The 26,430-nt window shown below is 42.1% G+C and overlaps 2 protein-coding genes across 4 annotated transcripts in view; one reads left to right on the top strand and one right to left on the bottom strand.

Moving 5' to 3' along the window:
• The window catches only part of KLHL5 (kelch like family member 5), a 92,111-nt gene extending 84,418 nt beyond the window's left edge, over positions 1–7,693 (bottom strand). Inside the window, exon 1 of one of the 3 annotated variants that reach the window (XM_082728881.1) lies at positions 7,364–7,650. The gene's annotated coding sequence lies outside the window, so the exon portion shown is untranslated. Of the gene's footprint in view, positions 1–7,363 lie in introns of all 3 variants that reach the window. The other 2 variants (XM_082728880.1, XM_082728882.1) reach the window with 2 other exon arrangements.
• A 9,094-nt stretch (positions 7,694–16,787) lies between these two features.
• The window catches only part of TMEM156 (transmembrane protein 156), a 55,996-nt gene continuing 46,353 nt past the window's right edge, over positions 16,788–26,430 (top strand). The window contains exons 1-2 of the mRNA XM_082728898.1: positions 16,788–16,903; positions 21,473–21,690. Coding sequence (XP_082585024.1) covers positions 21,603–21,690 — 88 coding nt within the window. The 5' untranslated portion in view covers positions 16,788–16,903; positions 21,473–21,602. The remainder of the gene's footprint in view (positions 16,904–21,472; positions 21,691–26,430) is intronic.

Here is a 26,430-nt window from a genome sequence, read left to right on the forward strand (position 1 = left end):
CAGGTCAGAGCAGGCCTCCCAAATCCCCCATCCCTGGGGGTTGGGGGGGAATGTAACAGATTTAGGACGAATGGGTCAGGCCCCTCCAAAGCACCATGCTGAATCTGTCGAGCAATTCTAAACTCCTGTGGAGCAGGAGCATTGGGTGTTCCTTCTTTCTGCTTATCATAAAAATATCTCCCCAAAGAAAGGCAAATATTAAGTAAAAGTGAACCAACCAAGGACACCTGGGTGGCTCCGTTGGTTTAGCCACTGCCTTCAGCTCCGGTCGTAATCCCAGGGTCCTGGGATCGAGTCCCACATCGGGCCCCTTGATGGGCGGGGAGCCTGCTTCTCTCTCTGCCTCTGCCTGCCGCTCTGCCTGCTTGAGCTCTTTCTCTCTGACAAATAAATAAATAAATAAATAAAATCTTAAAAGAAAAAAAAAAGTGAACCAACCAGCCTCAGTCTAAATCTCTCTTCCACTCTGCACACTATAGCCAAAGGAAAGTCCCGAAGTCCAACTCATGACCATATTACTTTTACTTAAAGCTTTTGTTTTCAATCACTGACAAACTTAATAAAAGCTGAGATCTGTGGGATGGAAACCAGTGTTTCTAACAACCTAGGGTTCTTGCTACCTTTCCATCCTTGCTTTCCTCTCAACTTCTCTTCCTATGTCACATTTTTTTTTCTCACATAAAAAGAGTTAAAACACACCACATCAAAGGAAGCAAATGAATATTACTGAATACTTCCCAAATGAAAAGAGCTATGGAAGATACTATGGATAATATGAGTGTGAGTGGAATTAAATCTCATTCCCTTCTGCATTTAACCTTCAGTTAATTCTCTTATCCCTGCTCCCTGGTGATCTGATACAAGTAGGTAGGCCAACTATGTTACCAGGCAACACTGCTTATAGTAAAAATGATTAGTAAATTTGCACCTCAGAGGAACTCTAAATAAACTATAAATACCTCATAGGAAGCCACAGCTTTGTCTTTCCTGAGTGTGACAGCTCTCGTGATTGTCATATCCCTTATGGGGCCCCTGAAAGCTAAGTCAATGGGACCTGTATGGTATATGATCTCCTGGGACACACGAGATTCTTTAAACCAAGAGAGCTCCTTCATCTGCCTTGTGTGAGCTTTCTCTCCTTCAGCCGAGCTTTCCCTCAGAGCAAGGACTCCCAGATGGCTTTAGGAACTGCTTCCCCCGACTGCTGTGAGGATCCCAACCACTGAGGAGGAACATCTGATGCTGCCTTCCTGGCAAGCTGTAGTTCCTGCCTGCTACCCTTCTAAGTAAACAAGCCTATGGTAGTTTTCTGTTGAGCTGAACCTAGAAAGACCCGTCCATTTACGTAGCAATAAGAGTAAAAGAACACCTTAAAATGGCATTCCAGGGATGCCTGGGTGGCTCAGTTGGTTGGGCAGCTGCCTTATGCTCAGGTCATGATCCCGGGGTCCTGGGATCGAGTCCCACATCGGGCTCCTTGCTCGGCAGGGAGCCTGCTTCTCTCTCTGCCTCTGCCTGCTTCTTTGTCTGCCTGTGCTCGCTCACTCTCTCTCCCTCTGTCTCTGGCAAATAAATAAATAAAATCTTAAAAAAAAAAAAAACGGCATTCCAGATGTTCTACAATCTGTACCCAAACTCCTCCCTCTCTGTCTGCTCTTTTAGATTAATGTATATCCCTGACAAATCAAATACACAGTCTTTACTCACTCTCTCTGTTATTATTCCTTTTCTGGGGAGCCTGTGTTTCGGGGAACATAGACTACCTGCCTTTAGTCCATTCCTTCAGCCATCTGCTGAGATGAAGCTATGGGTATTCACAACCAGAGAGAAAGGAAATACTGGGTAGGTAAAAAATGCAAGGGAACTTTGCTAAAAGAAGCTAATTGTCCACACTCACAGAAAAAGAATGGAAATTTACTGAGAATAAAAAATAGGTTGAAGTTGGTGGAGAGATTTGGCAATAGCATGCTGAAGTGTAAAATGTCCAGATAGAGTTATCAAGACCAACTGTAGAAAAGAGCAGAGCAAGGCAGTATATCGAATGCTCTCTTTTTCCCCGCATTATTAGCCATGGGGAGAAACCCCGATGGGCATCAAAAGCAGGTGACTTGTAAGAGTTAGATGATTCGGTAATCCTTGGGAGAGGGAGAAGGGATGGAGGAAAGGATTACAAAGGAGATGGGGTTTACCAGCGGTTCAGGTAAGGGACAGTGTTGGTACAAGTGCTCCAACTCTACCTTCTTACCTCATTATCCTCATCAGCCTGCGCTGTAGAATTTGCAAGTTGATGTTAATTGTGTGGTAGAACTTTCATTGGCATCACAGCTTTCTTTAATCCCAAACTACTAGAACGGCCTCCTTTATTACAAAGTTGCCGAATACCCTAACTTTTTATACGTTAGGGTCAACTCCATTATTTCCGAACTCTGCTTGTGGTTAACTTAAGATCTAATCAAGTTGTGGCACTTAGATAAAAACATCAGTTCTTCTGGACTTGCTAAAGGCTCTAGTAGGTTTTTTTTTTTTTTAAGATTTTATTTATTTATTTGACAGAGATCACAAGTAGGCGGAGAGGCAAGCGGTTGGCGGGGGCGGGGGGGGGAGCAGGCTCCCTGCTGAGCAGAGAACCCCATTCGGGACTCGATCCCAGGACCCTGAGATCATGACCTGAGCTGAAGGCAGAGGCTTAACCCACTGAGCCACCCAGGTGCCCCTCTAGTAGGTTTTCTTGAAGTGTGTGAATTCTTAGGTTAAAACACCCATTTGGAAGCAAAACTTAAAAAAAATCAGTCAACAGAGAAAAAGAGGAATGAAGTACACTTGCAGAGAGACACTAGCAAGATATCTTAGAGATATAGAAAAGGAAAGCAGCTCCAGCTCTTTTTTTTTTTTTTTTTTTGAAGATTTTATTTATTTATTTGAGAGAGAGAGAGAAAGTGAGAGACAGCACAGGAGGAGGGGAGAAGGCGAGACAGAGGGGAAGGGGCAGAGGGAGAAGCAGACTCCCCGTTGAGCAGGGCCCAATCTGGCTTGACCCAAGGACCCTGGGATCAGGACCTGAGCTGAAGGCAGCCCCTTAACCAACCGAGCCACCGAGGTGCCCCTCCAGCTCCCAACTTTCTGTTATTGATGTCAGTTGGCGCGGAGATGGAGCTGTATTCCCTGCTCTTGGACTCTGTGACATAAAGCTATATCTTTAACAAAACACTCTTTTTGGTTAAGCTAGTTTAATTTGTCACCAAAAAGTCTCTAACCCAGAAACAGTGATTGGGGCAAAGTGTATAGATAATTGGGTTTTATCATATTGAAAGATTCTGTTAATGTTGTTTTAAAGAGAAAGAGAGAGAGAACTCAATTATAGCTATTTTATTTGGGGCTGTTAACTTCCCATTCATCTTTCTACTCTCACAGGATCTAACATAGTGCCTTATACACACCACATTTAACACATTTAAATGTTTATAGAATGAAAAAATAAATGTTTATTGAAGGAACCTATAATTAGAAAGGAATGAAATCTATTTGGTCAAAATAGTTTGCCTAATTATGGAGTCTTTGAAAACATTTCATCTCTAATTAATAAAAAATATTCTTTGCAATTCTCATTAGCATAATTCTATGATTAAGCACACATACATACACACAAAAAAATGCTGTATTCTGTGCTCTAAATACTAAAAGCATAACTTGGATTTCATTTATTCAGATTTTGTTAACTCACGAGACTGTAAAGCCTGCTATAAGTGTAGTCATTAAGACTACCAGCAGACTTACAGTTCTCCTTCTGGGTACAGGATAGAACTGTATTTCTCAACCTCCTTGAAGTTGGATGTAGCCATGATTTCTTTGGCCATTAAAATGGCAGTGGAGGGCGCCTGGGTGGCTCAGTGGGTTAAGCTGCAGCCTTCAGCTCAGGTCATGATCTTAGGGTCCTGGGATTGAGTCCCGCATCGGGTTCTCTGCTCAGTGGGGAGCCTGCTTCCCCTTCTCTCTCTCTCTGCCTGCCTCTCTGCCTACTTGTGATCTCTCTCTGTCAAATAAATAAATAGAATCTTTAAAAAAATAAAAAAAATTTTTTAAATGGCAGTGTTACACATGTCCCTTCCACGTAGAAGCCAAGGTGCAATTCATCACCTCCTGCCACCCCTCCGTCCTAACAATTGTAGAAGCCTATGTTGAGACCGAGCCTCTGCTAAACTGGGGCTCCAACTGACCACCTGGAACCGAGTTCTCATGTTGACCCTAACTGCACATGTCCTGTAACTAAGAAACAAACCTTTTTCTAAACCACTGAGATGTGAAGGTCTTTTGTTACGATAGACTAATTCACCCTACCCAGCATATTCAGCAAACACTTCTCTCATACATGGAGTAAAAACAAGGACTAGCTCTGGCCTTTAATTTGCCTTCAGAATAGTAACATTCTGTATAGCACTGCAACATTTATAGAAATGCTTTCTTATAGCAGTGCACCTCATCTTCCAGATTCTCAAAATCCAAACACAGCAACTGAACGAAGTCAGATCCATTTTTGGACCAATCCCTCCTTCTCTCAATTCCCCTACCTGCTATCTGAAACTCAGGGACCAAATATATTTGGAGAAGGTGCTATTCCTTGCCTTTCATACCCTTGCAATCAGAACTCGGGAGTGAAAAAAAATTTAGACATTAAAGGATCCTTGATCATTATTTTATTGGTTCCCTTAAAGCTGTTTTGCTACTACAATACCTCTAAGACTCTCAATGTCTGTTGAATGAGCTGTGTGCTGTCATCATTCTAATTTTACAAACAAGGAAAAAGATTCAGGGAGGTTCATAAACTTGCTGGGAACCTTCATATTAGCGGCACAATCCCAGATTTTCGGGTTTTAAATCCCTTGCTCTTTTTATTTCTATGTACCACGCTTTCTAAGGTATCTCACAGCTACAGAATTCCAGGATTTGATACTAAATTAATAATATCAATAGTGTTGTGATTAAAAAAAAAAAACATGCTAATAACATATTTACATCCAAGAATAATTAAGGTCATTCTTTAAGCAATTCTACTTGGCTGAACATAGTCTAATTCAGAATCCTGAGTGCCCTGAAGCACAAAACAGGAAGAAATCCTAGAGACATATTGCAGAAAAATGAAGAACTAGGAAAGAATTCAGGGGGAAGGTAGCCTTTTCTTTTGACATACAGTCTACTTAAAATTCTGACTTTTAAATTATCTTCACTTTGGTTCTTACCACATCAGGTAACCTAAAACTCTTTGCTCTCCCAATTTTTATCAAACCTCAGTTTAAGAAATACTTGTGAAGGATTGCCTGTCCACCATTTCCATAGTTCAGTGGTTCTCAACAGTCAAATAAATTTGGAAAAGGTCACCGAATATAGCCTCCTTTAAAAGAGTCATCTTTCACATTAGTCAAGAAATTGAGTAAAAAACTACTGAAATTTGTCTAATCCAGCTATTTCAAAGTTATAGGAGTTCAGACTCTTATTTCAAGAAATAAACTATTGATTGTCACTTCTTAGAACAGTTTGGGAAATACTGTTCTAGTTAATTCTGAAATGTTCTCGCTGGATCAAGTTAAGCCTTCAGGGAACTTATCTCTAGAGTTTTATTCCTGCCCTACATTGATGAACACTGTCTAAAATTCATTATTTTCTGTAGGGATTTTTTTTTTTTTTAAGATTTTATTTATTTGACACGGAGAGCAAGAGAGTGAGAGAGCAAGCACAAGCAGGGGGAGTGGGAGAGGAAGAAGCAGGGTCCCTGCACAGCAGAGAGCCCGAAGTGGGGGCTAGTTCGGGGATGCTGGGATCATGACCTGTGGCAAAGGCAGATGCTTAGCCTACTGAACCACCCAGGTGCCCCTGTAGGGATTTTTTAAAAGATGTTGCCAACCGCATCATACAATCTAATGTCCCTTTTTATTAGGGCCCATTAGAGAATACTCTTCTCAGGCCTCATCACCAGAAAATGCCCTCCTTAGGCAGAACTGGTTTGTTTTTATATTTTAAGCAAAAACACACTGAAACTTACCTTTTCCCCTCCCCCCCTTTTTCCTGCTGCTGTGAAGCCCAGAGCCAAAACTGTGACTCACTTTTAGTACAGGATCTGACAGGATGCACTTGGGGTTATCTTATCCCTTGACTTTGTTTCCTTTTTTTCCTGCTCTGCCTCAATTTTATCATTCAGTTTTGTTTGATCCTTCGTACCATATGGACACTAAGTGGCTTCAAATCATTTTTGGAACTCTATGCTGTATGCATTAGTCCTATCTTCTTTCTAGTTTCATATTCATTTTTCCCTACCTGCCCCATTACCCAAAAATATCAGTATATTCACCTTTGTGTAAAAGTATAATTATGATACCAATAGAACATACACATTCACAATATAATCAAATCCGCAGATGCTTAAAACCAGAAAATTAGACATTATTGTTCTTTTAATGGTCTAATAACCAAAACAACTTGTTAAATCTGTGTTCTGAACGGAAGGAGAATTACCATTTATTGTGTACCACTAACTGCCAGGCACTTAATATACAACAGTTCCACTTTTTGAAGGATGAAGCAAGGGTATTTGCATATACACAATTTCTGAAAGGATGAATTGGAAACTGGTAATATTGGCGGGGGGAGAAGAAGATGAAGAAACTGGTATTATTGGTCGGCTGGAGGAGCAGGGGTAAACTGTATATATTTTTCCTTTTGTAACTTTTGCATTTTGTTAATGTATCAACTATTCCAAAATATTTGTAAAAATCAAATGGGACGATAGTAAAGATGGCAGTTATGCTTTACTCTGCCACCACAAACTTTTTTCCATCAGTTCTGGATCCCTGAATACGCACTGAAATGCCCACGGAGTTTCAAGCAGGCACGCCAGTTTTTATGTAAATAAAGTCCCTTTCTGATTCTCCACTCTTTTGGATGAGGCAATTACTTAAAATAAAAACTGAAGTTGTGATAGCCTGAGGATAACAATGAAAAAAAAAAAAATCCGAAATGTTTCCAGTTGGTTTTATTAGTGGAAGAGTGCGGGGAGGAAGCAACGCAGTGCACGCCTCAGCCGACCGGCCGCACTACCGCGTCCAGAACTTTGCCCAAGTCCGAGCGCGGCCCACACGCCGCTCGGGACCCCCGGTGCGCGGCGGGGAGCCGACCAAGGGTTCGAGCCCCGGGCGCGGCTGGGGCAGGTTCCCGCCCGGCCCACTCCTCCGCTCGGAGGCGCCCCGGAGGGCCCCGCGGGACCCCGGCCGTCGAGGCCCCGCGGGACGGTCGCGTGGGGGCGGGGAGTGGGCCTCGTCGCACGGCCGACTCGCCGCAGCCCCCTCCCCGACGCCGAGCAGGAAGGCGCACTTACCGCGTCGGGCTCCGGAGGCGGCCGGGGGTCTCGGCGGGGCAGGGGGGCCAGGCGTGAGGCGAGGGGCAGGTGGGGGGCGGGGGCCAGCGGGCCGGGGGCAGGGATGCTCGGCCCCACGGGCGCCCCCAACCCCTCCCCGGCAGCCTCACCCCGCACGCCGGCCGGCCCGGAGCCGGCCACTCCCCCTCCGTCAGGCTGCACCAGGCCGAGGGGGCACGAACCCGTCGGGCAGCCCTGGAGGGGGCGGTCGAGCTGGCGGGGGTCGGGCCGGCTCGCCCGTCAGTCTCGCAGCGGCGCGAGCGGCTGCCCGCCCCGCCCCCTCCCGTCAGGCCCCGCCCCCTCCGCTCGGGCCGCGTGCCCCGGGAGACTGCCGCCGCCGCCGCCGCCGCCGCGGCCGCTAGCTGGGCGCTTTCTCTCCACCCCCAAAGCGCGGCGCGCGCGGACGGCCTGGCCGGGGAGGGAGTAGGTGGGGGGAGGCGGAGAGAGAGGGAGGGGCAGGGGAAGGGAGGGGAGGGGAGGACAGGGGCTGGGAAGGAAGGGCGAGGCGCGGGCTGCGGCTGGGGGAGCTCCTGGGGGAGGGGAGCTCCGTGGGAGAGGGGGTGGTAGGCGACAAGCTGGGCGGGGCTCCGGGGCAGGGGGCGGGGCGCGGCGGACGGGCCAAAAATTCCGGTTGTTCCCGCCCCTTGCAGCGCGGATGAGGGGAATTCCTGGGGCTGGAAGTTTAGGAGGAGGCCCCTGTTCAGGGCAGGAAGACAGCGGGCCTGTGGATTTTGAATCCTTAGAGAACCGCGGCCTAGAGCTTTGAGGCTTTGAGGGAACTCACCAAGAGTTCCCTTTCTTCTCCAACTCCTACAACTCTTCCCCTTCAACAGGACGCTAATTATTGTGTACCAGGTAGTGGGTTTGTGCCAGAGCAATTATGATCCTCAACTCTGGGACCATAATCCTTGTTTTCCAGTGGTGGGGTAATAGGGACGCAAGAGAAGTAGGTTCTCTTGTCATTCCAATCGCCAACATATATTAAGCAACAACTGTGTGCTAGGTGCTGACAATAACGAGAATTTACTCAGAGCCTATATACCAAACACATATTTAAAGGGCTTTACATATAGTAAGTCTTGGGCGAAACAGCTAGGGTCTCTGTCCTGTCCCCACCCTCCCCACTGTGGAGCTCCTGGTGGAAAAAGGAGGGAAGGAGTTTCCTTAGTTTGTCTCAGTTATGTGCAGAAGAAATGTCTACCTGCTTTAGTTTCTCAGAGTAATGCCTGTGTTCATTATTGGCAGATTCCGTGTTTGCTACTTGGAGCTAGCGGTATGCTGTCCTTGAGGATGGAATGTGGTCATTCTCCCCCACAAAATGAGGGAGAATTTGCTTAGATCTTCAGTATGTCTCCACAATAAAAGTCCAGCGCAAGCAAGTGGTCCAGAAACGGATGGATCAAATCATTAACAGAGTAACTTGGGCCAATTATGGTACCTGCCTGGGCTGGGTGGGAGATCTCTTTAGGGATCTATTTTGTAACCTCCGGCTTGAGGAAGTGGTTAACAAAGGCAACATATAAAACAATGAAGCATTGACAGGGACTGCCCCCTCAAAGGGAAGCGGATGCGCCTACTTAGAACTGTTACAATCAGGAAAAGACACATCACAGAATCTACCACCAAGTGCTCGGGTCACGAAGCAGAGGATATATTTTTTAGAGAGCCCTGTGGTTGTAACTTCCACCCCACCCAACCCCACCCCCTTTGCCACCACACCTCCACGCACAAACAAAAATTACTTCAGTGCCTTGGTTTTTAAATACAGAAGACAGTTGTGTAAAACCTTGCCCTGAATTTGTGGGATTTGGTTCCGTTTTTCTGCCCTTACTTGATTGTTTTTTTTTTTTTTTTAACAGATTTTATTTATTTATTTCACGGAGAGATCACAAGTAGGTAGAGAGAGAGAGAGAGGAAGCAGGCTCCCCGCGGAGCAGAGAGCCTGACACGGGGCTCGATTCCAGGACCCCGAGATCATGACCCCAGCCGAAGGCAGAGGCTCAACCCACTGAGCCACCCAGGCGCCCCACCCTTATTTGATTTTTTTCAGTGTTAACGTTTGTGCACAGTAACAGCAAATGACATTCTTCTCATAGTTATTTTGTCCCCCCTCTTATTTGTTGTTCAGTTTTGGAATTTTAATTCAGCCTTTCTCTTTGGGCTTTATAGTGAGAAAGATTAGGAAAACATTGCATTCAGTTCAGATTACAGTTACAGTAAAAAAAAATCCTAATTTAAGACAAGAATTCCTATAAACCCCCCCCCCTTTTTTTTCATGTCAAATATATGGTTAGTTTATCTCAAAATCTCTTCTCTTTCACTTACTCATCTGTATTTTCAGCTTATTTGCTCTACCACCTCTATAAAAGCAAATGGACTAAAACATTCCCCATGACCTGGGGACCTCAGCACCCACCTTGCTCTTTCTCAGGCTGTTCCCTGCACTGACTCCTGCCAACGTTCCAAGCACTTACCAGTGAAGCTTTTGCTGTTCCTTCGTCTGGAAGGCTATCAGCTAATCACGTGACTGCCTCTCTTTTCCTTCATGTCACCTTTCCTGACTGTCCTATGTAAACCTGCAAACTGTGCCTTAACCCCCACTCTCTGGCTACTCCTTTCTCAGCAGATAGCATTGTCTTACCCACACACACACACACACACACATATATATATATGTGTGTGTGTGTGTTCATATATATATGTCTGTCTCAATTCCCTCTAGAATGTGAACTCCGTTAAGAGCAGAATCCTGTCTCCTTGGTTCAGTGGCACATCTCGTGTCTATTACTTCTCCCGTCTGTCCTGTAGTAGATACTCAAAAAATATTTATGAATGAGTGAACAGCTTCACATAGGAAAGATAGTGTGTGTTCCTTTTCGTAATGGCCAAAGGGCTTTCATGCAATTTACCTTATAACTGAGTCATAGGCCTTAGATGTATTAATAAGGTTGAAAATAAAGCCGTTTCACCCTACTTAAAATTAGTATTTGAAATAGCTGTTTTTTTAATCTCCCATTCTGGCATTATACCAAGGAACAGAATTTGAAAAAGCGTTCACAGCTAAGAATTCATGCTGACATTTTACAACTTGGCCCATAAATGGATCCATGGAATCAGAGAGTAATGATGGTTCAGTAAATCCTGTCAAAGGCTTAATGTTTTTCCCTGAGATGAAACAATGTAGCAGGGATCAGAAGTGGAATAATTGGACTTAAATTTGATTACTGATAACTTGATAGATGGTATTAATGTTCCTTGGTCAGTACTCTAATAATTTTAATTGATAATCATGTTGTTGAAGTTAACAATGTTTTAATCTGGTTAAACAGCAGTTCTGATAGATAGCAAACAATTTAACCATAATGTGTAGACACCTTTAATAAAGAAATGGAGTGTCTTTATATATTCTGCCCTGATTACCAGTTAGTGTGGGTGTGGGAGGGGGATTAGAGGTTTAAGTATCATTAAATACAGTGTCTGTGTTCAAAATCTGGATCCCAGGGATGGGATGTCTTTTAGAGGATTTAGGATTTCTTTCTTTCTTTTTTTTTTTTAATTAACATATAATGTATTATTAGCCCAGGGGTACAGATCTGTGACTCATGAGGCTTATACACTTCACAGAACTCACCATAGCTCATACCCTCCCCAGTGTCCATCACCCAACCACCCTCTCCCTACCGCACACCCTCCACCACAACCCTCAGTTTGTTTTGTGAGATTAAGACTCTCTTTCGGTTTGTCTCCCTCCCGATCCCTTTAAAATTCCTGCTGCTGTCCATGCTGTGGCATGAAACAGCCTCCTATGAAAATATGGAGCTTTAAAAGGCAGGGGCAGATCACAGCCCCGGAAGAAAAATTTCCATGTTGACAGAGACAAGTGGCCAAGTAAACCCAACTCAAACTTTATGCACTTGAAGTTCACCCAACTCAAACTTCATGCTCTTGAAGTTCACCTCAGATTTTCACTCTGGTTTCTCTTGATTCCCCAGGGTAATTCATTCCCCTTTTAGTGTCGTTTAAACCACAAAAATGATGGGGAGGGTGGTGTGGAGTGGGATGGGGGCACAGAGAAAGGATGAAAGAAAGAAAAGGGGGAAAAAAAGAAAAACCTCCTCAGCTTCCTTTACCATAATCAAGCCAATCTAGAATGTTTACCATGAACTTTCCTAGAATTTAAAGGAGAAGGAAAATGAAATTGTTAGCAACAATTGTGAAGCAACGTACATAATTCCATTCAATTGTTAAGTGGCTCTTTTGCCAGTTTCCATTCTTCTAGGAACAAATATCTGTCCTCAAAGGACAGGTACAAATTTGCAGGCATTCTCCCTAGGTTCCTCCCCTCTTGGCTCCCTTTCTTTCTCCACATGTTAGGTCACTTTTCTATCTTTCCGGTGGGGGCCATCAAGCCTGTCTCAGTCAGAGCCAAGGCTAAAATCCTCATTTGTACTGTTCAATTCCTACCTGTGGTTCCCAGGGATACAGCATGGTCCCAGTCCATTCATAAGACTTGGGGGCTGATGCTATATATCAGCTCCTTCCTCAGGTGGCAAAAGTCAGACCAGCCTACTGTCAGGCCACGCCCATCATTCCCCAGAATGGCTCTGGTGCTGGGCACAAGGGGAAGGAATGTGCATTCTTTCATGCACATATTTCCATCCACCCATACGTAAGTAGCCCTCCTACAATCAATCAGGCCACATTCTCTGACTGGAAAAAAGGTTTTTGTAAAACAACTTTAAACACTTCCTGCCAGTCCCCTCGACCTTTGTAAAAATCACAAAAATCACTGGTTCTGTTCATTCACCAGGACCCCGCTTAACACACTTTGGTGACTCTTCATTGTCTTCAAGGTAAAGGTCAAACGTCTTAGCATTGTTGTAAGATCCCTCATAATCTAACTTTTCTCTGTCTCCCCAGGCCTGTGCCCATGGCTGTGTCCGGTATGTGTTGTTTCTTTCACAATTATTATTTTTAAATATGTTCCTTCCATCTGGACTGTCCTACTTTTCCAATCCCTACTTGTTTAGGTCCTTCAAGACTCAGCTTAAGGGTCACCTCCTCTGGCAATCTTTATCCTCATCTCGCCAGGTTGAATGTGTTCCTTCACGGTATTCACATAATACTGCAGGGGAAGAAAATAATTTTCCCTCTACCCTTCTAAGGTTCCTGGCTGAGACACTCCCTTTAATAAAAGATTAGTAGGAGAATAACAAACTAATATGTATACCTCCTGTATGCGTGGGAAATACCCAGGAAATCTGAGTAACTACCCCACATCGCCCAAGCCACTACCTTAAAGACCATCTCCAGCCAAAGACAAGAGATGTTAATGCTGGCTTGGTGGGTTGGGTAGCAGTTTCTTGATGGACTGTGAAACATTGGCTAACTTGTTTTTCTTCCTTACTAGTGAAGAGGTCTATGACCACAGGTGCTCATAAAGATTTGTTGAATGGATAAATGGATGGATGGATGAATGAATGAATGAATGAACGAAAAAATACTCTTTGCCTATGAAGCCTTGAAAAGTAACAATTTATTAGAGATGGCCATTTTTTCCTCTGATCACTAGAACATACACAAGCAGGAACTTTCCTCTAATTTACAGCATTAGACTACCATTTTCATGAAAATTTAGAAGGTCCTTAATTTAGGATTCCATAAACTTCAAAGGAAAAGGAATGAACACAAAGGACTTATATTTATTTTTTTTGCATTAAAAAAATTATTTCAGCATTTCAATGTACTTTACTTTTAGAAATGAACAGTTTTATTGCTTTTACTTTTAAAAAAATAACAGTTGCAAGGCTACAAATGGATGTTGATTCTTATGAGTTAAAAAACCTGTTCCAGGGTGTATCTTTATATTTGATATATAACTTCCTGATTCACCAACAGACAGGAACTACTCAGTCTGGCTTCCATTGTAATGTTCTTGGAGCACAAGTTCATAACCACTAGACAAGGTTTGTCACAGTGCTGATGGTGTACTTATGGAACATTTATTCAGCAACACTCACCAGCTGCGATGGAGAGGCCCACAGCATAAGAGATGCTGTGTTGCTTGTTGCAGGGGCAATAACAAACCAAGATGAATCAGACAGATAAGTACACCGAAAAGTCCTTATCAGTCATTATGCTTCCCCTTCCTCCTCCATTTTGTTCATCTTTTTAAAAGCACACATGCCTCTGTGTTCACACTTACATTCTATATTCAGTGACTATACTTAGCACAGAATTCTCGGGGAGAGATCCTGGCTGAGTAACAAGCAGCTGACCCGAGACTGGAAAGAGTGGGTGAAAAGATGGTAGGATGCACTACGCACACACATCAGAAGATACTCTGTGTCAGCGGCCCAAGCAGCACAAAGAGGGGAGAAATTAAGCATTTCTCTCTCCTCTCCTAAGAAAATCAAGAAATAACATTACATACAGAGTCCCCATTAAAAAAAGAGAACACAATCGAGATATTCTTCATGATGCTACAATAAGACAACCTTGACTCTTCTTCACAAAACAGAATCATAGTAATTGCTCTATTAGTATTAGGTCTAATAGGTCCAGCCCAAGATGAAAAGAACTGGCTGTAGCAAGAGGGCCCTTCTGAATCTAAGTAATACTATTTCTTGATTTTCTTGGTGGATGGAGGGGAAGAAAATGACATGCATTCGTAATTTGACATTGAAATGCCCTCTTGTTATAATCAGCTCTTTTCCCCTCTGACTGGACCTGTTGGACCTGATACTTTCAGACTCTGAACAATTGATTTTACTCTATTTCCTGGAGAATCAAAGATTGTTGAATTCTAGCATCGTGAAGAATGTTTCGATTTGCGCTTTTCTGTCTCTTTATACGTGTAATTAACAAGGAGTGCATTCAGTGTCAAACGACTTGCCAGAAACGTTGTTCCCAAAGACTGAAATACTGCCGCAGTTCTAGGGATCCCTTCCAGGCTGGTTTCGTCCTCATTTTCTTCTCCTGCCGTCTTGCCCCTCTCTCCTACCTGCCCTCCCACTCCCCCTTCTCCTCTCCCTCCTCTTCCTGCTCAGTTCTAGGAATCCATTCCAGGCTGGTTTCATTCTCATCTTCTTCTCCTCCTCCTCCTCTTTTTTTTTTTTTTTTTTTAAGATTTATTTACTTAATCGAGAGAGAGAGAGAGAGCACACATGGGGGGGGGTGCTGCAGAGGGAGAGGGAGAGAGCCTCAAGCAGTGTCCGCCATGGGGCTCCATCTCAGGACCTGAGATCAGGACCCTGAGACCATGACCTGAGCCAAAACTAAGAGTCAGTGGCTTAAATGACTGAGCCACCCAGATGCCCCTGGTTTTCCCTTCTTGCTTCCCGTTTCTGAATATACTGGCTGGGCACACAAGCCTGCCTCATATTCCTTTGAAGGAAAGTGGCCCCACCAGGTTCTGTCCCACATAGACTGATATCTCTGTGTGGTGGGTTTTGTTAGTGAACACAGACTCTGTTTTCCTGGCCACAGGTGACTGGTGGTGGGGACAGTGGAGACAAAGCAGCCATGAATGGGCCAGGTGCCGAAGGCCAGACATCTCTGGGGAGGCCTTAAGTAGGCTCTGAACCCAGTGGTGGCAGCTCAAACCAGATGCTCACCAGAGAGGAGGAGAACAAAGAGAAGGCAGTACCATGTACCTTAGCCTGTAGTCTGAGCAATGCTGAGCCCCTTTTCTGCTTCTCTGAGGTTCTGGCTACACTTCCGAGGATGGCCTGGCTGACCTGGCCGCTGAAGGGGTGACCTCCTGGGTACCCTCATGCCCTGGGGTTCTTCGCAACAGCCTCACCACAGCCACTGAAAGCAAGCAGGGACGGGCCTGGGGTGTTCTCCGGCCTGAACTGAGGCTTTGTCTGAATTTCCCGCTCTGGCCCTGGCTCCTCAGTGATCTCCGATTCTAAAATAGAAAAAAAAAAACCTGTGTGGACTGGAGGGGAGGAAAACGATTTCTTTCCTCCCTTCTGGATCTTTGGCTGGCCTAATATTTAAATTGACACAAGACAGATGAACGGGAGACAAACAAATTAAATTTCATACATACTGGAGCTCATAGAAGTACGAGGCTCAAAGAAGAATCCAAAGCCGGCAACTTTGATATTTTTTTAGACAAAGAAACAATTATTTGTGAAGATTGGACAAGGAGTTTGGGTGTGGGGTAGCAAATTAATAAATAAATAACAAGGTTTGTTTATACAGCCTTCTTGGCCCTGTGTTCCCCATCTCTGGCAATAATGATGCCTTCTACCACTCTAGGTGCAAAGATTGTATCCTTCATGTGGGGAATTTATTTCGTGTCTTCAATGGGGCAAAGGAGGGTCAGAGTGTCCTTCCTGCCCTTAAGTAATCTTAATTGAAAATAATCAGTATACGAAAGTGGCATATTTGGGGGCAGTCCGTCTTTACCCCCATCAGGAGAGAAAGAGAAAGTATTTATTGGGTTATAATTTACATACAGCAAAATGCACACCTGGGACCATACAGTTCTAGAGCTTTGACTAATGCATACAGTTGTAAACCACTCGCGTCAAGCTCTAATCCATATATAGAACATTTCCATCACCTAGAAATTCCCTCAGGCACCTTCATAGTCAAACTTCCCTCCACCTGCAGCCTCTTGTGGCAACCACTGGTGTATTTTCTGTCCCTGTGGTTTGGCCTTTTCCCTAGTGTCATATAAATGGATGGTACAAGATCTTCTTTCACATTCTTATTTAAAGCAGTATATCCCCTGCCAGACTCTCTGTTGGCATATTATATTTTGCCTTTTCCTTTTTTTTTTTTTTCCCAGAACAGTTAACATTATCTGAAAATAAACTGTTGTCATTATTTGAATATTGTCTGTCACTGGGATGTACATTCCCCCCAGAATGTGAGTGCAAAGACCTTGTATTCATTTGCTACTTCATCTCCAGGGCTCAGGACGCTGCCTGACATCGTGGAGACGTTCGGTAAATATTTGTAGAATGAACCGCAAAATGCACGAGGACGTGGGAACTTCCCAAAACCTTCTCCAGACGGAGGCCGACTTCATTAATAAGAGATTATCTCCTCCCACAAAATGTGTTAATCCCAACGTCCCTGTGTTGCCAAAGTAGTTTATCCGCAAGCAACACAACCAGAAGTCATTTGGCTGATCCCGATTATGAATTGTCTTTTAAACGCACTTTCTGGGTGATGAGATTACCTGGAATAGAGCTCATCTGAAGTGAGTAAAACGGAAATAATGATTTCATAGGGTTGTCAGGGGATGAAACCACTTGATGGAAGTGAAGCGTTGGGCGCCATGGTTCTCAGGTGGCAGCTAATTGGTCCCCACAGAAACACTGGTAAGGTCTGGAGATATTTTGTTGTTGTTGTTAACACTGGGCTAGGGAGTTGCTACTGGCATCTGCTGGTAAGTGCCCAACAAAGAACAGGACAGCCCCCCTACAAACAGACTTATCCAGCCCAGAATGTAGTACTCCCCGTGAGAAATCCGGGCACATGGTAAGGGCTGTTTGTTTTTGTTATTATCATTATTGTTTTATAAGTGACAATTCCTGACAAGTGTTCTCACACAGTCTGAGGGTGGGGGCATAGCACAGGGGTTGAAAGCATTAAGTCTGTAGGGAGACTCTCTAGGTTTGAAGCCAGAGCTTTACTTGTGTTAAGATGTGATTTAGAGCACTTTCTTGACCTTTCTTTCCTTTTTTTTTTTTTTTTTTTTTAATATGCAGGGAGGCCAATGTGGGGCTCGATCCAAAGACTCCAGGATCATGACCTAAGCCAAAAGCAGACACTGAACCGAATGAGCCACCCAGGCGTCCACTTTCTTGACTTTTCAATACCTAGTAGTCTTTGCTTGTAAAATCAGAATAACAGTAGTAACTCCCTCAGGGATTTGCTGGGGGAGTGCATATAAGAATCCATAGATGACATTCAGTACTGTGCAGGAACATATGATAAATGTCCAATAAATGACATTGATCATGGCTCTTGTTTTTGTTGACTCCAAAAGATCTCTCTACACAATATTGTGAAAGGATTAAGGGTAATTTCAAGGAAAAAAGAAATAAAAAATGTATTGCTCACATAAAGTATATACAAGTATGTATTTCACATAATAATAGATGACTACATAGAAGTTAATCTGATGCATCCTTTTTAAGGCTGTTATTTATTATTTTTTAAAAGTATGTTGTTCTTGCTTCCTCGGGCAAAGAAAGAAGCTCCTGGAAATAAAGAATTCTGTCATTTTAAAAATTTGGGTCTGGGGCGCCCCAGTGGCACAGTTGGTTAAGTGTATAAATTGTTAAAAAATTGTATCTAGCACACAGGGTACAATTATTATTAGGGTTTCGGCCTTCATTAGATGTATGATCACATTAAAGTGCTTTGAGAGCCTGAGTCTATGATATGAAGTATAAGACTTAGGGAGGATAAACACTAATGTAATAACACCCTTTTGTGTTTTAGATGTATTAATTTCCTTTTTTTAAGATTTTATTTATTTATTTGACAGAGAGAGATCACAAGTAGATGGAGAGGCAGGCAGGCAGTAGGCAGGCAGATAGAGATAGGGAAGCAGGCTCCCTGCTGAGCAGAGAGCCCTATGCGGTGCTCGATCCCAAGGACCTGAGATCATGACCTGAGCCGAAGGCAGTGGCCTAACCCACCGAGCCACCCAGGCGCCCTAGATGTTTTAATTTCTTACTTCTTCATTGAGGTAGGAGAGAGAAGTCCACAATGCATGGGTAATAGCAGATTTGTACTCATGTTCTTAGATTCTCCCTTTATAATCTAATATCTATGAAGAAGCTTTGGAAATTATAAAACAAAACTATGGAGCTGTGGTCCTTTACCATTAGTATTAACTGTCTAACAATTTATTAGGTCAGATGTTTCCACTGTTAAAAAGATGACCAGGCTTCTTAGTTTGTTATTATGCATTCCAGGCAGCCAAAATCAGGCTGCAAGTAAATTTTGTTTTAAGAGTAAACTGCTTGGGGGCACCTGGGTGGTTTCAATCTGTTAAGTGTCTGCCTTCGGCTCAGACCATGATCCCAGGGATGGAGCCCTGCATCCGCCTCCCTGCTCAGCAGGAAGCCTGCTTCTTCCTCTCCCACTCCCCAACTTCTGTTCCCTCTCTCTCTGGCTCTCTCTGTGTCAAATAAATAAATAAAATCTTAATTAAAAAAAAGTAAACTCCTTAGTAAGATATAAGTTATTATGACTACAATGAGGAAGAATTGTGTTTGATATTATAATTATAATTATATTATTGTAAATATTATATTTACATTTAATATTACAAATACAATGAGGAAGAATTGTGTTTCTTAACATAAACCTTTTAAGTCCATAATCTACCATATTTTATATTCTGTCACAAATAGGGAGGAAAAAACCCACCCTATACAAAAAGAAATGGAACATGACAACCTGAGGGAAATGTTTGCAACATATGTGGCAAGGGATACATATTCCCAGTAGAGAAAAAGGCCTATAAAACAACAACAAGGATACAAATGTTCCAGTAAGAGACATGAACAGCCAATTTATAAGAAATTCAAATTGCCAGCAAATATGAAAAATGTTTAGATTTGTCAGCAATCAGAGAAATGAGTATTAAAACAAGTGTTTTCCTTTCCTTTTTAAATGGACAAAAGTTAAGAGACTAAAATGGCCAATGTTGACATTCGTGACATGGGCATTCTCATACACTCTTGGTTGTGTCTATATTGACTCACTTCTTCTGGGAGATAGTTGTTTATATGAATTAAGAATTCCAAAAACCTTTGCACTGTTTGTCTTAGTAATTCCACGCCATAAATCAGACTCACACAAAGATTTATATAAATGAATATTCACATTGTAGTGCTACATAAACAAATATTTTTAAAGGGCACAGTTGGAGTATCATTAAATGAATTATCTAAGGACCATTAAAAATCTACTGAAGTCTTTAGAAATAAGTTATTCTGCAGAGTTTTCATGTTCAGTTGATTGAAAGGGGATGGTACCATTAAAAGAAGAACAAAAGGAAGGAGAACACTGATGGAAAGGGAGAATATTCCTGAAATATCTCAGGGCATATCATATTTCTCATAATTTGCTCAATCAGACATGACACACGTGTCCAGCAAGTGGATTATGGGACAGGTGTGAGATCCTGACTCCCCCACATCCTCAGAGCAGTGAGGCACTGCCCTGGTTGGTCTCTTGACTTCCACCGTTTGCACAGCTCCAGAGGAGCCCACGGAGCTTACCAGGGAAGTTTGTCTTCCAAATGCTCAAGAATAAAACCAACCATCTGACGCCATGTTTGGGGGAGGGGTAGGGAAGGAAGAAGGAGGCCTGCAAGAACACTACCACAAAGAAAACTCACAAACCCATAAAATCTGAGATGAACAAGAGAATTAATCAATGAACCAAAGCATTGTTATTCATAAAAAAGGACAGATACTCACAAAACTAATTTCAGTGAAATCAAATTAAAGTGGAAAAATAAAAAAGTGGTTCAGCTACTTTTTTATTTTTTTAAAAGATTTTAGTATTTATTTATTTGACAGAGAGAGAGAGAGATCACAAGTAGGCAGAGAGAGAAGGGGAGACAGGTTCCATGCAGAGCAGAGAGCCTAATGCGGGGCTCGATCCCCAGACCCTGAGATTATGACCTGAGCCGAAGGCAGAGGCTTAACCCACTGAGCCACCCAGACACCCCTAGCCGCCCTTTTAAAGAAAATTGATCAAGGAATTAAACCAACCGAGTGATGGAACACCAAGTAAATCTTTTCTTGATCAATTTCTTCTCCATTAGTAAAATTATGATTGGAATGTTTGTAGTAAATACAAATCGGGGAATCAAAACAGGGTTAAGGGGGGAGTAGGAAGTCCACTGTCACTTAGTGACACCAACAAGATAGGAAAGAATTAAAAGACAGGGTCTCTTACCCCTTTCCACCAGCATCTTTACTGAAGACCCTGCTGGACATATGACATAACATGTCTCAGACCAATATGCTGTGCAGGCAATGACTCTCATCAATTCCTCCCTTCCTTGGAATGATCCTTGATGCTGCTCATAAAATAAGCCTCATGTTTGAAGTTCTAGTCCCATTTTGACTGTTCTTAGATTCAGTTTCTAAGGTCTCTTGACCCACAATTCCTGTCTGTCAATCAAATCCCCACACCCAATCCGAGTCGAGACAGTTAATTTGTACTCACCACAAAGCCACATTGGGACTTTTGTTCCCTGCCTCCTACTCCCCAGTCACCCAACCTTTCATAAGCCCAGGGTTGGGTCGGTAGGAACAGATAGGATGAATGGAAACACGTGGGGTGATGGAGGTACCAGAGGGAATGACCAGGTAGAAAAAGATTGGAGATATTCCCTACCATTGTTTTTTTTAACTAGAAAACAAAAACAATGGAATAAAAGTATTTGTTTGCACATATTCTTTCTTCACCCTGAATTTCCCCTACTCTTCATTTATTTTCTAAGACAAAGTCTTTTACTTCACTGGGATTATCATAATGAAAGATCATTTTTTGAAACGGGAATAGACAGTGTGGGTTCAGGAACAATGATCACACTGTTTATAGTCATAATAATAATGATTCCCATTCCACTGCTTTATACAAGGTAGTAAAGTAAAATTGAAATTTTGGTTTATCCTTACATTTATCCTTACATTTGTACTGTTTGCAGTCTAACAGACACACTCTTTTCCTGAACACCAGAATCCAGTTCAGCCTGGCATTTAAAAGGGGCCAACAATCATTTAACAAGTGAATGAGTAACTGGACGTGACTGACCTTCATCGTTTGTTTTTGGCGTGTATATTGTGGGTTTATATTTACTCCTACAGACTGATAAACGTGGGAAATTAGCTTCAATTCTGGATGAGGACAAAACCCCTTTGCTTCTTGAGATTTTTTTTTTTTTATTATTTCTTGTTTAGAAGATAGTTTGAAAGTATCTTACTTCTTAGACAGTAGTTTTCATAATGGAAAGTGACTCAAAATGAAGACATCTCTGTTCAAACCCTCTTTTTTTTTTTTTTTTTTTTTAAGTCTTACCCAAAAGGAAGTGAGTATGAAGCAAATTGCATAAACTTAAAGTACTGCAGAGATGAAACCCAAAGCAGGAAGAGACATGCCACCCATGTTCTGGACAGGAACACACCGTGTCATGTGAAGAGACATGACAAAAACAGCTCTCTTTAAATTACTTTTGGCAATAGTGATCGCGTTCATTTTACTTTTGCCCGAATATTTTAAGACACCGAAAGGTGAGTGTATCATTATAATTTATTTTTTCTTTTTCTAATTTCTTAAAACTCATGACAGCTAATGGTCACAGGAAAGGTCTTTTTAGATACACGCTGCATGGGCCGAAGGTCTACGTCTAAAAAGTTACGCAAATGAGATTATAATGTTAATTGACTCTTACAGAGCACAGTAACCTTATTCCCAGCACTAAATTATTGTGGCACACAATCATGAGATGAAAAATGAAGAGATATCTTTAATATCTGGAGTCTAGATTTTAAACATCAAGTTTACATTAATCTCACATGATTTTGCTCTTTGAACTCATTTCCTTCGAAACAGTTCTAAGTATGCTTTTAGCTTCTGGAATGATTTTTATAAAGCAAGTGATATTTATTATGTTAAAAATGCTTGATTTCCATCCATCACAGCCATTTAACACAAGTAACTCACTGCTGCCTTTTGAAAAATTGGAGTATTCAAAATAGAATTAAAATGAGATGGGTGCAAATTTCAAAAGGTGTGCGTGTTTGTGGATTTGTTACTAGAGTAAAAAGGAACAAAATTAATACTGTGGATAATTCAGGGTCTTGTGTATGTTTGTTGAAACCTAGGATAAGGAAATAAATAAATTTAAATTTCAGCTGTTTTTATAGGTCAATAAAAAATTTGGAAATATATTAATGTGACTGTTTCGATGGTAAATGCGCTCCCTAGCATTTAATAAGGAGAAAAAAAGAAAATGCTGTATTCTGGCATCACAGTTATATGAATTTATTTAAGATCAGCAAAAAGCTTCCATTTGATGGCTGGCTGTGATGATTATTGTTGCATATACGTGATGCTAGGTGGCCAGATAACAATATTTTAAAAATAAACACCAAGTGCAATTTTGTGAAAAATTCAATTTTTCACATTTTTCTTGGTTTTCTGGAGTTATGCTGCTTACGTGAAACAACTATAACATGTAGTTTTAATTCTTGATTCCACATAGTGAAAATAGAAAGAGAAGAGTTAGAATTGGAATGGAGATAACATATTTCGATTTTTAAGCTTTTTGTGGTGGGGAGTAAGCTCATTTAATAGTTAATCTAACGTAGGCCATAAAGATTGACCTTGACCTCCAAAAACCTAGGTTCAGCTAATGAAAACCAAGTAATCAGCCTAAAAAAGATTTCTTAAACTGCTGGTTAGTGTTTTATGAGAATTGGTGAATGCCAGAACATGTTAAAAGTTTTTCTTTTTTGAGCAGATGCCTTGAGGGTAATCAGCCATCAATGATTTTCATCTTCTTACTTTCAAGATGATTACATCAGCTCTCAATACTCCCTATGTTGCCTCCTCAGACTGAAAATAGCCATTTGTCTTTTCCTGGCCCAAGAACAGCATAGGTATTTCCTTGGACTCTTTGAGGAGGATGGATTTATTTGGGAATTTTGTTACAAAGGAACCCTCCCTGGGGCCAATAAACAAAAGTGTTTGAAAAAAAAACCATCATCTTAATCCCAATGTCATTTTGTGGTAGGAGGAATTTTGCACAGAGCCACCGTTAAGGAAAGGTTGATTATTGGGCAAAATATTTTACACATGCAATAGTGCAATAATACTACTTTATATTTTTTAATGGCTTGTGGGTCACCGGGAACAAGTTCATATAGCCTCATTTTGTATAGTCTAATAAAGACTTGACTAAGGTCACATAATTGCTTCACTTTTTTCAGTAATTTTTTAATCACAATTACAGTTGCCTCATGAAACGTGACGACTTGTCAACTAACGTATTTCATAGAATACCTTGTAAATTATTTAGATGATAAGGTAAGAGTGTTCAGGAAGTGCTAAAATTAACCTTGAGACTATCCTGTATAGTTTTACTCTCCCCATCAGTTACTTGTGGGTTTTTTCCCCCATTTTTTCTTATATTCTATTCACTTTAATTTCTAAGATAAATATTGTAAAATGAATTTTACTTATAAATTATTCACTGATACCATGTCGTTCAGACATCGAATGAATTCAGAAGGAATCTTAATGAGGAATAATGTATTCACGAAGTTTAATAGATTTGATTTCAAAATAATAAACCCTCTGAAGGCCCAAGTTAAAAATAGAGAACCGTGTTTGATCCTTTTTCATTAAGAATGTATCCGAGTCTCTGAATAATCATTACTCAGAATATTCAATTATCATAATTACACAGTCTAAGCTCTCTAGTCTAACTTTACTGAGGAAGAGGAACTTCTTCAGCAGTGTTTTGGACTTTTAATGAGTTCGCACTGAGCACATATACCGGCAAGAGAAACTATTTTAATACTTTCAGTTTACTTGAAAGGCAGCTTATACTGAGAGCCAATAGTTGGAGTCATGAATTGATACACTTATGTTGCATGTAGATAATGGAGCTAGAAAAAGGAATGGATATATTTTGATTCAGAGCTCCTTGCAATTAAGGGAGCCTGGATTGACCCCAAACAGAAGACCTCACCAAACTTTTCTTGGACTTGCAGTGTTAAGAGAGTGAGATCTGGTTAACAAATAGAAATCTGGGGGTGCCTGGGTGGCTCAGTGGTTAAGCATCTGCCTTTGGCTAAGGTCATGATCCTAGGATCCTGGGATCGAGCCCCACATTGGGCTCCCTGCTCAAAGGGAAGCCTGCTTCTCTCTCTCCCACTCTGCCTGCTTGCGTTCCCTCTCTTGCTGTTTCTCTCTGTGTGTCAAATACATAAATCAATGCTTCTTAAAAAGGGGGCTCTCACAGATTATTTATTTATTTATTTATACTTACAAGTAACGTCTACCTGTGCTCACTTTGGCAAGTGTACTGAAATGGGAATGAATAGCCAGGAACCCAGGGCTACAAAAAACGAAAGGCAATTCTTCCTTCAAGTTTTCAGTCCAGGGGATGCCTGGTTGGTAAATAATTAAAATCATTACAAAAACAGCAATGTAAAAGAGGTGTGATGGGGACATAAAAATTGCTTCCGAGCCTGTCTGGGGAGGATGTTCCTTCCCTTTTTTGTTGCAAAGAGGAATCACTGTCAGAGTTCCAGCCATCAGCTAATATTCCTCCTTAACCTGCTTGCAGAAGCACTTTCTAAGAGAAGCGATTATTACTAATTTTCAGAGAAAATGTACTCATCTCAATATCTCAGACAATCTTGAAACCAGAAACTGTAGTGAGTTCTACAAGTGTCTTACTGACCGTCCGTGGCAATGCGAGACGGGTAGCAGCCATAAACACACCTGAAACCTAATTTTATCTAGCTGTTCGACTTCCTCACTTATATTTAAGAACCAAACTAATATAAACTGTGTTTACCAGCTTTCATTTCTCCCTTGCATTGAGCACTTTCTGAGGGAAATGGTAGTATGAGGGGCAGTGAACTTTAAGAAAACAATGGATAAAGGAACTTGACTTATGGACTATAGGATAAACCCTAAAGTATATTAAGCTCTGTATGCCTTAAGTTACATCTGTATGATAAAGAACAGTGTTATCAAGGATCGCTGCAACCCATTTGCCTGAAAGGGTTATCTTCCTTCTTAAAAACGGCACGTTATTTCCCTCTTATTGACTGGCTCATTAGAAAGTCCATCAGTGATGGCCGCCTCTGCCGGCGGCCCTGGGGTGCCCCTGTCCCTGGACCAATAGCCTCCAAAAGGCCATTCTGAGAAGACTGGGGAGGAGCTGGATGAGGAGGATGAGGAACTAGATGAGACCCTGTCTGAGAGACTATGGGGACTGACAGAGATGTTCCCAGATGTTCCACAGCTGGAGCCACTTTGGATCTCTCCCTCTTTGTGGCTCAGGAAAATGTGCAGGTTTTCCAGGGCAGCCGTGTGGGTTGGGACTACTTCCTTCACACTCCTGGTTCTTCTGTTGTCTTTGAGACTGAGAAACTACAAGTGCAAGAGCAGCAAGAACTGCGACAGCAGCAGATGCTTCTAGGGCCTAACCCAGGGCTCTCAGGAGGAACGCCAGGGCCTCTCTCTTCACTTCCTGGAAAGATCTAGATGCCGACTGCTCTTTGACTGGGCTTGGTGGGACAAGTTTGAAAATTCAGTAGTGTTGGAACTAATTATTTGGATTTTTTTTTTTTTAACTTTGGCACATTGATCTATCTAAACCTGCTGGGGAGAAGGGACATGCTCATAATATGAAATAGTAATGTGTTGCAGCGGGGGTGTAAAGCAGCCGCTGTGAACTTCTATGCCAGAAAGGAGGGAGGGCCGAGCAGTGGTTTCGACCATGGGATGGGGACTGTGGAGGACAGAAGAGGAGCTCATTCCTGCTGCCCATTTTGGCTACGAGAAACCTGTGTGTCTGTCTTAGAAAGAAAAAACTAAGTGCTCACTTTTTATATTTAAATACTAAAAATGATTCCAATTGAGAAAAGAAAAAAAAAAAAAGAAAAAAGCAAGTTAATCAGTAATCCCCAATATGGCCTAGGAAAGAGACTAATGGGTATTAAAATTTTTTTTTAAAGATTTTATTTAGTCATTTGACAGACAGAGGTCACAGGCAGAGAGGCAGGTAGAGAGAGAGAGGGCGAAGCAGGCTCCTTGCGTAGCAGAGAGCCCGTTTCGGGGCTTGATCCCAGGATCCCGAGACCATGACCTGAGCCGAAGGCAGAGGCTAACCCACTGAGCCACCCAGGTAACCCAGGTATTAAATTTTTAAAAAGAGATTTATTTATTTATTTATTTGGCGGTGGGGAGAGAGAGAGCACGCACATACAGGCAGAGAGAAAAAGAATCTT

The sequence above is a fragment of the Mustela nivalis genome, assembly GCF_964662115.1.
Source record: "Mustela nivalis genome assembly, chromosome: 4".
Lineage (NCBI taxonomy): Eukaryota > Metazoa > Chordata > Mammalia > Carnivora > Mustelidae > Mustela > Mustela nivalis.